This window comes from Drosophila rhopaloa, unplaced genomic scaffold (assembly GCF_018152115.1).
Source record: "Drosophila rhopaloa isolate 14029-0021.01 unplaced genomic scaffold, ASM1815211v1 contig_167, whole genome shotgun sequence".
Lineage (NCBI taxonomy): Eukaryota > Metazoa > Arthropoda > Insecta > Diptera > Drosophilidae > Drosophila > Drosophila rhopaloa.
Genome location: NW_025335047.1, coordinates 1434562 through 1448652, shown reverse-complemented (window position 1 = coordinate 1448652; position 14091 = coordinate 1434562). Strand labels below are relative to the sequence as shown.

The 14091-nt window shown below is 42.9% G+C and overlaps 1 protein-coding gene across 2 annotated transcripts in view; it reads left to right on the top strand.

Annotated features, from left to right (window-relative positions):
• LOC108046604 (dorsal-ventral patterning protein tolloid) overlaps positions 1 to 14091 on the top strand; it is a 31618-nt gene that overhangs the window by 9717 nt on the left and 7810 nt on the right. For both annotated transcript variants that reach the window (XM_017126419.2, XM_017126421.2), the window contains exons 3-5: positions 11784 to 12118; positions 12756 to 13180; positions 13815 to 14081. In XM_017126419.2, the coding sequence (XP_016981908.2) occupies positions 11784 to 12118; positions 12756 to 13180; positions 13815 to 14081 (1027 nt within the window). The remainder of the gene's footprint in view (positions 1 to 11783; positions 12119 to 12755; positions 13181 to 13814; positions 14082 to 14091) is intronic.

Genomic DNA, 14091 nt, shown 5'->3' with positions numbered 1-14091 from the left:
AAGCGAAAAGTCTTGTTAACTCGAGACGTAGACAGGCACACACACGTGGAAGCAAGTCATCCTGCCCCCAATCTCTCCTCCACCCCCCGCCACCCCCCGCTGCCCCACTCGACATTATTTATGGCCACCACCCCTCCGGCAAGAAACCCCCTCGAAAACCCCGGCAGCCGCTTGTTGCAGCGCTGGAAATTAAGCGCTATTGTGGCATGCCCCCTCCGATCGGAACCGCTTCCCAGCTCGATTCAATTGAATTTACCTTAGTTTGCAAAAAGACGAGGGGAAAATAATAAAAAGAATCCAGGGAAAAATGTAAGGAAATTGACTGCGAGAGCAGTGCGAACGCGAATGGGAATGCGTCGGGACGTATCAATGGCTGTCTCCTCGGCAACTCGGCTTCTCGGCTTGTCCGGATCCGGATCCACATCCGTATCCATGTCCTGGTCTGAGTTTAAGTCGGCGCTTGTGTCTGCCACCGGCAGAGCTCCGACTTCGATTGCAATTTGTCTGCCTCGAAGTGGTAGAAGGCAAGTTTATCTGCGGGTCTATCTATAAGTATTTGCTCGCATCAATTGTCAAAAAGTTATACCTCCCCAACCCACCGAGCACCCACTGACACCCACTCAAGGACGGAGTACTCAAAGGATGCGTATATTGAAGGGAAAACGACTTCCGCCCTCACTATCCTTCCAATGTGTCGTCAAGTGCTTGACAATGGCAAACGATAGGGGTTTTGTGAATGAAATAAGCAACATTATTTCGGTATTTATCTGATGATGTGCTTCAAATTCCATAAATGTACAGAGGCATAACTAACTTTAAATTTCGACTGATTTAAATATTTCAATTTATAATCATTTTAGCCATCTCCCAATTGCAATCATTAATAAAAGGTGGAAGTTGGGCAAATGATATACAATTATGTTCTTAGTTGTTTATATTAAATAGAAGATGAAAAATTATACAAGCTTAGCATTTAAATTGCCTTGAAAATATAATATTTGTTTATGGATGTAATTTTGAACATTTTACAGGCTCTTATGAGCCGTGACTTTACCTTATCGCCTCCCATTTACGAGCCTTGTGGCTCCCTGACTCCCAAGTTTGGCACTTTGATAACCAGATAGGTCACACCGCCACATATATCACCCATCTGCAGGCGTGCCTGCGAACTTCTTGGCGCCTGGAGGCCATGGAACTCCTCCCTCCGTGATTTCACAATCAATCATGTCCGTCTCGGGTGCTTTTTTGGCTCCACAATTAATGAACTGTTTGCATTTGCCGTTGCCCTGTGAAAAAATTGGGTCAAAATAGTCGACTTGTATTGCACAGAGTTCCAATGAATGGTTTCTAATGTATGCAAATGCACGAGGATATCCATTGAAGCGGGGGAAAAGTAAACAATGTTTCCCCATTTTCTCTCCACGCACAAAGCAACCTAATTGAATTTCGGACTGCGATGAGGGGGCCCAACTAATCAACTTTCAATTGAAGTTGGAAGCAATTTCAAACTCGAAAATTTAATTTGCCAAAAATGTGCAGTGCGTTGCAGACAGGAAAATCCCCAGAAGAGCACTCCAACTCGCTCGCACGCATTACTCAGCCATTTTCCCCGAAAGTTAATTAAGGCCTTTGAAGCAGGGGCGCCCGAAAGTAGGCAACACAAAAGCGTTTAGCAATGCGAACTCCCACACGCGTGTCATAATGCGTTCGTAGGCCAACACTTTAAGGAATTTACGGCTGCTGCTCAGTGCAGACTCGCTAATTAATTTGCATAAGCCGGTTGGGAGTGCAGGGTGCCTCCATCACAAAGGCGGGGCAACGAGGCGTGGTGACCGTGGGCGGGACCAGAAATCAAACCGCAAATGGCACTGTGCAGCATGCCCGTCCAAGGACCAGATCGCAGTGAAGTCGACTCAGACGACAGTAATGATGACAACAGCATCACAATAACAACCGCAAAGCCAGGACGACCGAAATGTCAGGAGGCGAAGGCGCGATGGCTTCAAGTGGCCTGGAAGGCGCTCGCTCCGCACACAAAACTCAAACAGCCTGCCCAAGTGACTGCAAATAATTTCCCCCTAACCACCCACCACACACAACCACACCTACACACTTGTTCGCGGGGAGTCCCCTTTCAGGACGCACACCCACATTGATAGAGCCCTTGCGAAATGGCAAGAATGGCAGAATGGTTCGGCTGAAAGGCAACAAACTAACGCCACTCGCGCTCTCAAATAAAAAGGCACTTCGGAGGCATTGCATGCATTGCTGCAGGATGAAGGATGCAGGACGCGGAAGTGGGGGCCAGGATAGAGATGGAATCGGGTCGTGTTTTACAGAAACCGCAGTTCAGATGGGAAATACTCAATATGAACAAAGTGCATGTCATAAATACGCCACTAAAGTAATCGTATTGTAGAAGAAATAAGAAGAGGAAAGATTCACTATAAATTAATTAATAAACGATTATTTGAAATATTTTTAATTATGATCATTTTTGTAGAAGAACAGAGGGGGATATAAACGAATTCAAGAATTGCAGGATTCAGATAAATTATTTTATTGTCTCACTTGTATTTGTTACGATTAGTAGATTTACGATTTGTTACGATTAGTAGTAATAACAATAATGTTATACATACTATTATATTAAGAAATTATAGTTCTTAAAGGATTAAGTTTCTTCAAAATATTTTGAATTTTTATAGGTAATTTTCGGTACCTTTCCCGCAGTGTAGGAAATATCCTTCGAAATCCTTCGACTTCCCGCAGCGCTTTTAGAAAGTCCATCGCTAGATTAAGCCAGAGCCCGATGCCAGAAACTATTTACAATTCGCACTTTTGGCATTGTGCAGACGGATTGAGTTAGTTTGTAGCTTTTTCGAGGTGGTGGATGTGGATGTGGATGAGGACGAGGACGATGGAGGGCTGCAGGCGCAGATTGTTGGGATGCTCACCGCAAAACAGCCAGCAGGATCAGCTTACAAAGCCGCAGAACGTGGCAATGGGCTGGCAAACTTTTCGGGAGGGGAACTTTGTATGCCCTTAATTAAAAACCACATCTATTTAATGCTTAACTTCGTTTCATCTCTATATATAAACACATAAATTGAATTAATTCTCTGTCCGCCATGCCAAACAAATTGCTTTCGTTTATGCAAATTAATTTGTTTGCCATACACATTTGCCCAGAGTCATTGGCCCCATTCCAGCTGTCAGTTTTCCCCGCTTCCTCGATGACAATAGATTTATGCTCGGTCCTCGGAACTGGGTGCTTTATAAGCCTGATGACAGATTCGGCATGCTTTCGACCAAAGCTATCGGAGATGGCAAAAGCGAATCTTGTTCTTTGGACGAACCAAAAGCAAGAAAAGGAAAAGCAAGGAAAAAGGAAGTGCAGCTGCGGAAATGTTGGAAAACAGGAAGTGAGGCAGCTGATTTTGAGACTCCTCAAAGGATTTACTGGCTGAAGGGGCTTTGCCTGCTTTGCTTTTGTAATAGTTACCCCACCTGACTGCCAAACGTTTACAGATTCAACCAGAGTTCAGCATTTCAGGTGCATTTATTGAAATGACATTACCCATACGCCCTGTGTTCGAAACAGGCAAACGAGCAGAAACATGTGTAAATAAAATAAACTTGCATTTAAGCTGTTTACATAATTAATTAATGCCAACAAGAATGGCATGTCTCGAATGGAGGAGGGGGTTTAAATGTGTGGATTCCGCAACAGTTGAAGTTGCGACAGCAGGATGCATTCCCAAACTTTTGGCTGTGTGTGTGTGTGCCCCATTCCCACACATGCACACATGCACACATAAAACAAACAATTGCCATGTGTCTGAGCAACCTGTTTGCCAGAATTTGTTATCCTCGCCGGCTGTATGCTGCAATCATTGTTTATGCAAATTGGCATAAATAAACAGGCGAAGCAAACAAGCTCAAAAGCCGCTCAGATAATGCCACAAAATGGAGCTTATGTTTTTGGCCCACATACACAAGCTCGAAATTCGCATACATAAAGCAGATATATAAATATCCTTATTCGTGTGAGCGCCTGCAGCTGTGTAATTTATGCAAATCGCATTTTAAATTGTAAATGTTATTTTAATTGTTCAGCCATTGCCCCAGATTCCGGAAAGGGCGATATCAATCGAATTAATCCGCCCGGCAACGGATGACCAAAGCAGATCCGAACTACAATTTATGATTTCCATTTCAAATTTCCATATCCTGCATATATCCTTACAGGATCCTGCTGAGCTGCTCTGCTCCCGGCAAGAAAATGGAGTGAAAGCGACAGACCAAAGACAAATTGAATGCGTTCTCCCATTCTTTTTGTTTATTTTTTTGGGCAGAGCAAATGCCAAGAATCCAATCCGGAATTCATATGGAGGGGAGAACAAAATTGAACTGAATTCAGTCGAGCGAACATTGAGCTTCATTTGCAGCAGTTGAACCCTTTTATTCACGTTATTGCCAGAATTGCTTTATTAGAATTATGAGGCACAGTTCTTGTTTACTTACCAAACGCAAGATTTTCTTTATATCCTTATGCAATCATCAAAAATTAACTATGTAAAGCCAATCCGCCGTAAACCGCTTTGACATAACAATTCCATTAAATTGTACAAGGCTTTCACATGTTTTTGTAAACCAAATAGTACTTACCAATACAGCTTAAAATTGAAAAGAACATTTTTTTGTGTTCTTAAAGACGGTTTTTTAATAAAATTACAATTTGGGAGGAAAAGAAATTTATAGTTTTGGTGTAAAATATCAAATTTTAAGTTAATATGGAATATGGTAAATGGAAATTGGACCAATACAGATTAAATTCGAAAAGAACATTTTTTTGTGCCCTTAAAGACGGCCTTTAAACGAAATTACAATTTGTGAGGCAAATAAATGTGAAGTTTTGGTATAAAATAACAAATTTTAAGTTAATATGGAATATGGAAATTAATTAACAATTGTATTTTCTAAGAGGGCTCTAACTTAATTTAAATATTAAATCGAATTGTTTTAGCTATGGAAATTTCAAGTATTATAGAATGTTTCGGAGAAGATTTGACGTGACTTTTCTGTTTAATAAAATAAAATTAGATATGCATGTTTGCCAAGTGAGCACTAGAAAAATGAAATTCGGAAGCTGTCCCCGATTCGCGCAAAACGAGGCACTTGCTGATATCTGGAATGATATTCCGGAATGCCGGCTCTTGCCACCGAGTGCCTGCGTTTAATTTGGCATCGTTTGTAGTGAGAAGTGCGAAAAGAGTACGAAAATAAACGCGGCAGCGACACATTTGAAGCAACTGCACTGCTGATGGCACAATTATCAGCTGCAACTGCAAGTGTGCTTCTGCGGATGGGTGAGTGGGTGGGAGTGGGTGGAAGAGGGTGGAGGTGGAAGTGGGTGGAGGTGGGAGTGGGTGAGAGTGGGTGATGCCGTACGTCCAGGGTTTATTGAACCTACAGCCGACGACGCTGTAATAAAGTGCCACCGAAAGTTGAGTAGGTGAACTGAATAAACTGCACACTGAACACTGGAATATTCACACATCACACGAATATGACTGCGCTTTTCAGCCCCATTTCAAATTGAAAAACAACGCGCTGAATATATATATTTCCTATCTCCCATTCCCGTGCAAACAAAAACTTTTTCTAAAAATGCTTTGTACAAACGGCGAGATTGTTCGTCTTTTTTTGCGGCGGCAATGGAAAATAGTTTTTATGTCTGCCGTAGGTGAAAAGTGGCCATAGATGATGCGCAGCCGAGCCACAAACACTCCAACTCCGACTAAATCGCACAGCTGCATAAATATTTCGACGCAGTTGTCCATCATAAATCTCGTGCGGGAGCCCAAACATTGGCCCGCTATTGTTTGCCCTCCAGTTCTATCTGCGATTTGGTCCGCAAAGAGGATCTGGGGATGTTTGGCCAGGGGTTCGGACTCCGCGCCATAGAAGCACATGAATTCGACCGTCAGTGGTTTTATAAGCCCCAGTTTGGGCCGTTGACCGATGGGTACAGTGGTCACGAGAGCACTCCAAGTGATGTCGGGAATTTAGGATTCATTTGGCCATTCCCCAACGAAGACAACCATCGAAACAATCGGACATATCTGCCACACATGATTTGATTCGCTTATTCAATCATTTGACACTCCAATGAAGCGCACCGCATTTGTACCAACTTATTGCTACACAGAAAAAAATGGAATATATTACTATTTGTGTGTCAAAATGAATTCAAAATTCTGTCATAAAATAAATACAGAGTTTACGCTGCAAATGCTTATCAGAAAAGTCTAAGCAATAATATTGTATATGCAAAGCAATAAAGTTGTATATTTAGTAGCTTAATAAATAAAATGAAATAATTCTACCCATAAATTAAAAAGTTCGTAACATCAGAAATCTATTTTCAATACCAGTATGCCTTAAACCAACATGAATCGAAAACGATAATAACAAACCATAATATTATAACGATTGCTCTTTCTGTGTAGACGAAAAGTGTTTCCCCATCGTCCCAATGTTAGTTCGTATAAATAAACAAGCGAAAATCCCACTCACCGACGGACACACTCATAAAAAGCAAACAAAAGCCGGAGCCTAAATCGTGCACAAATCCAGAATCTCCTCCCGGGTCACTCGTCACCATCGTTGGGGGCATCTCCATTTTGGGTGGCCAAAGAGCCGGAACTATGCGAACATTTAGGATATTCGTATATGTGCTGCTTTCGGCTAATGGCTGAGGTCTTCATGCAATCTCTGCTGCCGCCGGATTAGTTTGTCCAACCATATATATTCCCCATCCTAACCCATGCCATTCCAACCCATCCCATCCCATCCCATCCTTACATCCTTCCGCTCTGTCTGCATCCGTATGCGCTTCCATTTGCTGTGCGAGTGGTTTATTTGTCCGCCTCTATTTGCCTTGATTTCATCTTTAATTCGGGCAACGCCTGGATGTCCATTCGTCTGCCGGTTTGTGTTTACGGCTTGTTTGCTGGCCAGCCCCTTATCAAAACATAATTCCCGGCTTGATGGATTCCCATTCTCTTCTCAGTCCGCCCATTTACAATGTCCGCGGGGCGTGGCCGGCAAATTGAATTTCATTGTTATGGCTACGGTAATTAATACGCACAAACACACGTGTCGGGGGAATGGAGTAGTCACACACACAAACACACACACACACACTCCACTCTGATATGCATACATGCACTTCCGGTCGCCGTTCGCTCCATAGCAGATTATGCATAATTACGGCCATATTTACCATGCCAGCAGCGATTTGAAAGCCAATGGGGTTAGTCAGTCAGTTGACCAGTCAAGAACTTATCTAGGTCGTAATTCTGTGAGATTAGCGCAGATACACAAAGGACTCAATAAATCACTAAAGCTTAAGAAAACAACAGATAAGTATAAAAGTAAATTAATATGTTAGGGTTATCTTACTAATATTGCTTTCGACAAGTTATTCAAGTACTTTCGATAAGGATATTCTACTGACTAGTATTTTATTATATCTATTTTATTATATCTATTTTTTTAAAATAATTTTTTTATAATTTTTTGGTAACTATGATTAAACCAGATTATTTTACCTAGCCATAACCATTTAACATAACTTTTGGCGAGGGTATACAAACAATTTTGTAAATGAATTAAAAGCCAATCGCTTTTCACACAAGCGCTCTTTTAAGCGTACTTAATTTCCACACAACTATTAGATGAAGTATTTTTTGGATGAAGTGCAGGATTTCGCATGAAAAGCACATTCACTGGCTTTCCCGAGAAGTGCAGATCAATTAGCCATTTTTTTGTGCTCGTTTCAAATCCTTTTTGAGCCGCAAGCATTTTCATGCTGTTTAATTGCTTGTGCTTTATTTGTGCACATGCTAGTATTTTGTTTTATGACACTGCCAGTCGAGAATTGACATCCTCCGCCAAAGAGCACAAAAGCCATAAATATCAAAAAAGAGCCCGAAAAAGCCGGGGACGTACAAAAAAAAAGGTGAAATGAAAGCCCAGCCAACTGACCTCAACAATGGCAATCAGTCGACGCGCTCTCTTCAATTATTTGCTTTTGACCCACAAAATGGACGACCGACTCGGCATGTTACCACGCCACTGGTGATGCGTTAAGTGCGGGGATGCTCCTCCTGCTCCTGGTCCTGCTCCTCCTGCTCCCCTTCTCCCCATTTCTGTTGCTGTTTCAGCTTCGCACGTATATACCATGGCCCAGAGCGAATAATCAGTTGGACCCAAACAGGCGGAGATGGCGGGTTTTATTTTTAATTAAACTGGCAGTCGCGATCTGGGCGGAGAGCTCATAAAGTGGGCAGCCCTTGTTGCCACATTACGCATACGCAACGTGTACGAGAAGAGGGGGAGTTTTAGGGAAAAGTGCAGCCGGGACAGCCAGAATGTGTTGAACATTTCTGTGGCCGCCATAAAAGGGTACGCAACCGGACTCGGGGATTCGCATTTGGATTCGCATTTGGATTCGCATTCGGATACGGATTCCCTCTAAAACGGCACGTTTTGTGCCGCAGTTCGTTAGTGTGAATGATGTGGGTGGAGCGAAAGAGGAAGACTCAAAAATTTAATTACTTTCACTTGTGCGAACTGTTTGTCTGCCAGTCAGAGAGGACGGCCAAAGGCATTTAACGTGAATGTAATGAAATAGCAGACGGACTGCGACTTGAACGGTCGTTGTGCCACGCACTTTGGCTGCCTTCCGTTTCCGTTTCCATTTCAGGAGTCCTGATCCCGGCTAGCAGCACTTCTTGTGCGGGTGGGTGGGTGTTATAGTCCGCCCTTCGCTCTGTAACGCATTATGCGGCAAGTTTTCTCGCCTGCTGTGCCACGTAAAGTGCAGCGTCTTTTTATTGCCACGTTGAGGTCCGTATTGCTGCTCCTTGGGGTCGGCAAACGTTAACAGGATTAAATGGCAACTGGGAACGTGTTTTGCTTGAGTGCCGTTTGCCCAGTTTTAGTTTGAGTTTCAGTTGTAATGCCATTTCCACTTCTCTCTCTCTCTCTTGCTGACATCCAAATCAATCATCCGCCATGTGGGCCGCGCAGTGTTTTAAATTTAAATTTTATGTATGCAGAGCCACGCAGGCGAAGCATATATTTTTAATTCACATCAGGGCACACGTGTTCGCAGCAGCACTGTACAGATTTTCCGATTGTGTATGTAAATATTTGCGCAATTCTAGAAATTTGTTTGACTGTTAAATCAAATGTAAATACGATATGTTTTCAAAGTCAACATGCAGCAATTGCAGCAAAAACAATGGCAATGGAAAAGGGGAAAACGTGAGCAGATTGAATACACATATCTGGTTGATGTGTAATTTAATTCAGATTTTACAGCATGTCAAGCGAGCGTTGTTTTATCTGTGTGACTAACAGGATTCATATTTCGAGCTTTCCCCTAGAATTTTGATCCCAGTCTGCCATTTGCCGATACGAATTCCGATCTTTGACAGCAACAGAACTGCCTCATTGCCCCGGAGTCTGTTATTTTGTGGGTGTTTTCTGGGGGGCCGACGTTATTTCCTGTTTGCCCTCCTTTTGCTCGAACTGCAGGAAGGCGACCACAGTTCGTTTACGGTGCGTATGAGTGACATTGATTGGAGCACTGCACTGGCAAACAAACTGTGTGGTCGGGCTTCCTTTTTTCGCCTTTTCTGCTTCCTGTAAGTGTGGCCCATGATTGCCATGCTCTGCTGCACTTTCGGGAACTAAATCAAAAAAACGTTTGCAGCTTGATAAATATGTAATTTGCAATTTTGGCCAAAACAACACGCAGCAGTAAAGCAAAACCAAAGCAGGAGTAACCAAACCGAAGAATACCCACATATTCAGCTGCTTCTGTAATGGTGTTTTCGTAGTACAGTGAGTACTTTATGGACAGAAGCCTTTGTTACCAGGGACATGTTCAGATTTATCAAGATATGAGCTACGAATTTAGTTATCTTGAAACTTTTTAAAGAATTTAATCCTTTAGACAAGCTGAAAATCTAGAAAGATAAATTCAATTTATCTGAGCATGCAAAGCTTGTAGTTTAGAAGATGAAACACTTTTATAAATTTGTAGAATGAATAAGCATTTGAGACCATAAAATCTATCTTTACATAAAATCTACAATGAATAAACATTTAAGACCATAAAATCTACTTCCCAATACAGGATTGTTTTTTCATTTAATAAATAAAGAGAGGAGTATCTTTATCAAGATACGAGCTACGAATTTAGTTATGTTAAAACTTAAAGAATTTAATCCTTTGCACAAGCATAACATCTAGAAAGATAAATTAAATTTATTTGAGCATGCCAAGCATATAGTTTAGACCATGATACACTTTTATAAATTTGTTGAATGAATAAACATTTGAGACCATAAAATCTACTTGCCAATACAGGATTGTTTTTCCATTTTAATTACTCCTCTCTTTGAACGGCCCTGAAAATGTATGTTTATTACCCAAAGGATGTGTGCAGTAGAGCCAATTGGCATGCGTTCGTTCCAAGTGGGCATGGATTTTACGGCCTGCACTCCCATTTGCACTGACCCACTTAGACCCACAGTTGGACTCAAAGATGATTGGTTTTGCCGCTCCAGTTGTAATAATCAAATTGCCAACACCCGTATCTGCATCTGCACATCGGAGCTTCCGAGATTCCGAGCTCCCGAGTAGGAAACTCGGAGATGGACAGCAGCAGGTGGAAAACGGGGGAAAAAGCGGAAAAGGATGGAACATCCAGAGGAGGAATATGGGCCACGTTGAGCGGCCTTCAGAAGTCAAAAGGCGTTAACGTTAATGCCACCCTATCACGAACTGGCTGGGATCCGGGATCTGGGATCCACGGCCACTCGAGCAGGCTCCACTGTGCCAGCCGTGTAAATAGCATGAATGCAATTTTATTTTATTTATGTTTGAATTAAGCAGAGCTCCGTGCAGCCAACCAGCAGCATTTCACCATTTCAGCAGGAGCACTCAGACAGTCTTTATAGGCAAATGAATTGCTCTAACCGGCGCTTGTTTGCCTGTGAAATGTTTTGACATGAAAAATAAAGATTGATGTTGGCAGTGTCGAGGGAGGGCTTAAAACGATCTGCTTTAAATATTCGCCAGTCGGAGAAAGGCCATTCCATTTCAATGTGTAGGGTCTGCATCCTTCGGTCTGGGCCAGTATTTATTTCACTGGGCAAACGCACTTAATTAATTTTGTTTAACATGTCTGAGGCAGACAGGGCAACAATTTCATATTTTGCTTGTTAACTGTTATCGTTGTTGCTGCCGTTTTTACTGCCCAGTGGCCACATGGGTGCCCTTCCCTTATGCACATTGCGTATACGCCATGTGAGCGGTGGGCGGTGGGCAAACAAAAGCATCAGCTGGTCGGGAATGTTCTGGTAGTCCGGTTGTCCTGCTGTCCTGCTGTCCCGCTGATGCACTGATTAAATGGATATGCAGAGTGTGTCTATCCGACTGCCCGGCGAAATAACTGTCAGAACACCACGGCTTTATATCCTGGCCAGTAGATGTTGTCAGTGCGAGGCATAAATTACCAGCTGGGCGCATTGGCCCGCCAGCTAACCAACCGCTCTGCTCGCTGAGCCACATGAAATTTCAATTAAAATAAAAATTTATACGCTTTTCGCCCTGTCGCTTATAATTAAAAACAATTTGTAAGTTATGGTAGCAGTGCTATAATGCCCCTAATTTAAATCGCTTTATCTCCGGCCTTGCAGGCGGTTTCATGGGCGACATTGCCCTGCCGGAGGGCGACTCCGGCCCGCCGGTGGTGGCCCACACGCCCACCGACGAGGAGGAGGAAGAGGAGCAGCTGCTGGCCGACGCCCCAGAGCAACTTTCCGCCTCCGTTTCCGCCTCCTCTCCAGCCACAGGACCAACCAAGTTCAATGCAACCTTCCAGCTGGATCTGGAGAAGCTCAAGCAGGAGGTCTACCACGAGGGGCTTCAAGTGGAGGAGGAGGGCCTCACCGACATCATCCGCAAGAAGACCAAGCTGCCCAGCTCGGGTCCGGTCAACCTGAAAGCCGCACAGAGCCAACTGGAGACTCAGGTAAGTTGTACAATAATCAACATGACAAATAAAGGAGTATGCGCTGATTATTGTTAAGTAATTAAAAGATGTTAATATGGCCACTTAATTATGTCCTTAATATGACTTTGCAAAATGGTGACCTAGTCCGGCGCCTTTTGAAACCCTTTTCCAAAAATGATGCAGATCTATTGTATAGATGTGTAGGTTTCACAAAGACGTCTTATTGATTCAGTAAGTGGTCGCAGCTAAAGTGAGTTTATTCTTTTTCAAATTATGCGTGTGAAGCCTATTTCACAACCGATCGTACGACCGAGATAGACATAGTGTTCGGTTGACAATAGGTTTCGCACAAGATTAAAAGAGATATATATAGGATATAATAATTGTGGGACGTATCTTAGAGTATGTATGTACAATAGGATCCTGAGTACTTAAGTGTAGGTGTGTATGTACATGTGTCATACACTACAGATGCCAGCTGCCCAAAAACAGTCTGTCCTGTAGGTTCGTGTATTTATATGTCCAAACCCCTTTAAAAATGTAGGAAAATCAAACCAGTCTTGTATTTTTTGAAGCAATAAATTAAATATAAAATAAATTACAATTGCCCTGTCAATTAGTCCTCTTTAAAGTTTATATTTCTTCGATTTTGTAGAGTGTCAATGAACCCGTGAAGCCCGGTTCGCAGTCACCCTCCGATTATGCCCAGTCTGCCAGCTACAAGAACGAGGTGCTGCCGCCTTCTGAGCAGCGCACCCACATTATTGACAAGCCAGCCAGGTTGACGCTGGCCGAGATTGGCTTCAAGCCGAGCAACAAAACGCAGGCACTGCATCGCAATGTGGACGCTCGCAAGATTCAGTCGGACAACAAGGACATCGAGGACGATTCGGGCAACAACTTTGTGGCCGAGCGGAGGCCATCGCAGATCGTGCCCACTTCCCTGCCGGAGCAGCGTTCCACCCCCGCCCACGTCTACAGCAATGCGGGGGGCAACGGGATGCAGCTCACCGACGAGGTGGACTTCCTCCATTCGCGAGGAGTTGTGAGGCGCCGCCACAGGCGAGGACCCAAGCAGAGGTAAGTGACATATTCACCTTAAGGTCTTAAATAAATACTCTTAAATCAAAAGACATTCCATAAGCTTTAAATGTTTAATTTTCCGATATATGAATAATGCGGAAATATTGAAAGCCGTTGATTAAATAAATACTCCAAAATCAAAAGACCTTCCCTAAGCTTTAAACATTTGATATTCCGATATATAATGGGGATGATTAGAAATAATATATACCAAACTTTGTGTAGAACATATTATATTTAATAATCTGCTTTATGAAATGCCACATTTAATACGTATTTATTAAACATTTTGAATCTCAATACAATTTAGCCATTTTATCTCAAATTTAAAGCTTAAATTCATAAATATATAAGTGTCACAGAGAACTAATTTCATTTCGTATAATGTCAGTAGTAAAATTTAGCTGCCTAATTAACTACGAAAACACAGTTTATTAGGTCAACTAAAATGGTTTAATTACCGAAATTTGATTTGTACGTCAGAGTAAAATGGCGAATCGCATTTCATTTATATTAATTTACATTCGTTTTAATTATGAGTCATAATTTATGATGTGCACATGTAGTTGTGTACTTTCTTTGCCTCGCTGTGCGTCTATTCAAATTTATTATTTTCCATTCTCAACCGCAGACGCAGCAACCAGCATTCGGAGCACGAGGCCAAGCTGCAGAGATTGCGGGAGGAGCTGAGCCGACCCGTGGTCGAGGGGCACCACCGCCAGTCGCACCACCAGAAGCAGCAGCAGCAGCAGCTGCAGCACCACCAGAGCAAACATCGCAAGAAGCACCGCTCGCATCGGCAGCACCGTCGACGAGGTCAGGGCACCACGCAGTATGTGAACCATTCCCCGCCAGGATTCAATCAATCCACGCCTGAAATGGATTTGCTGAACGCGGAGTAAGTCCAG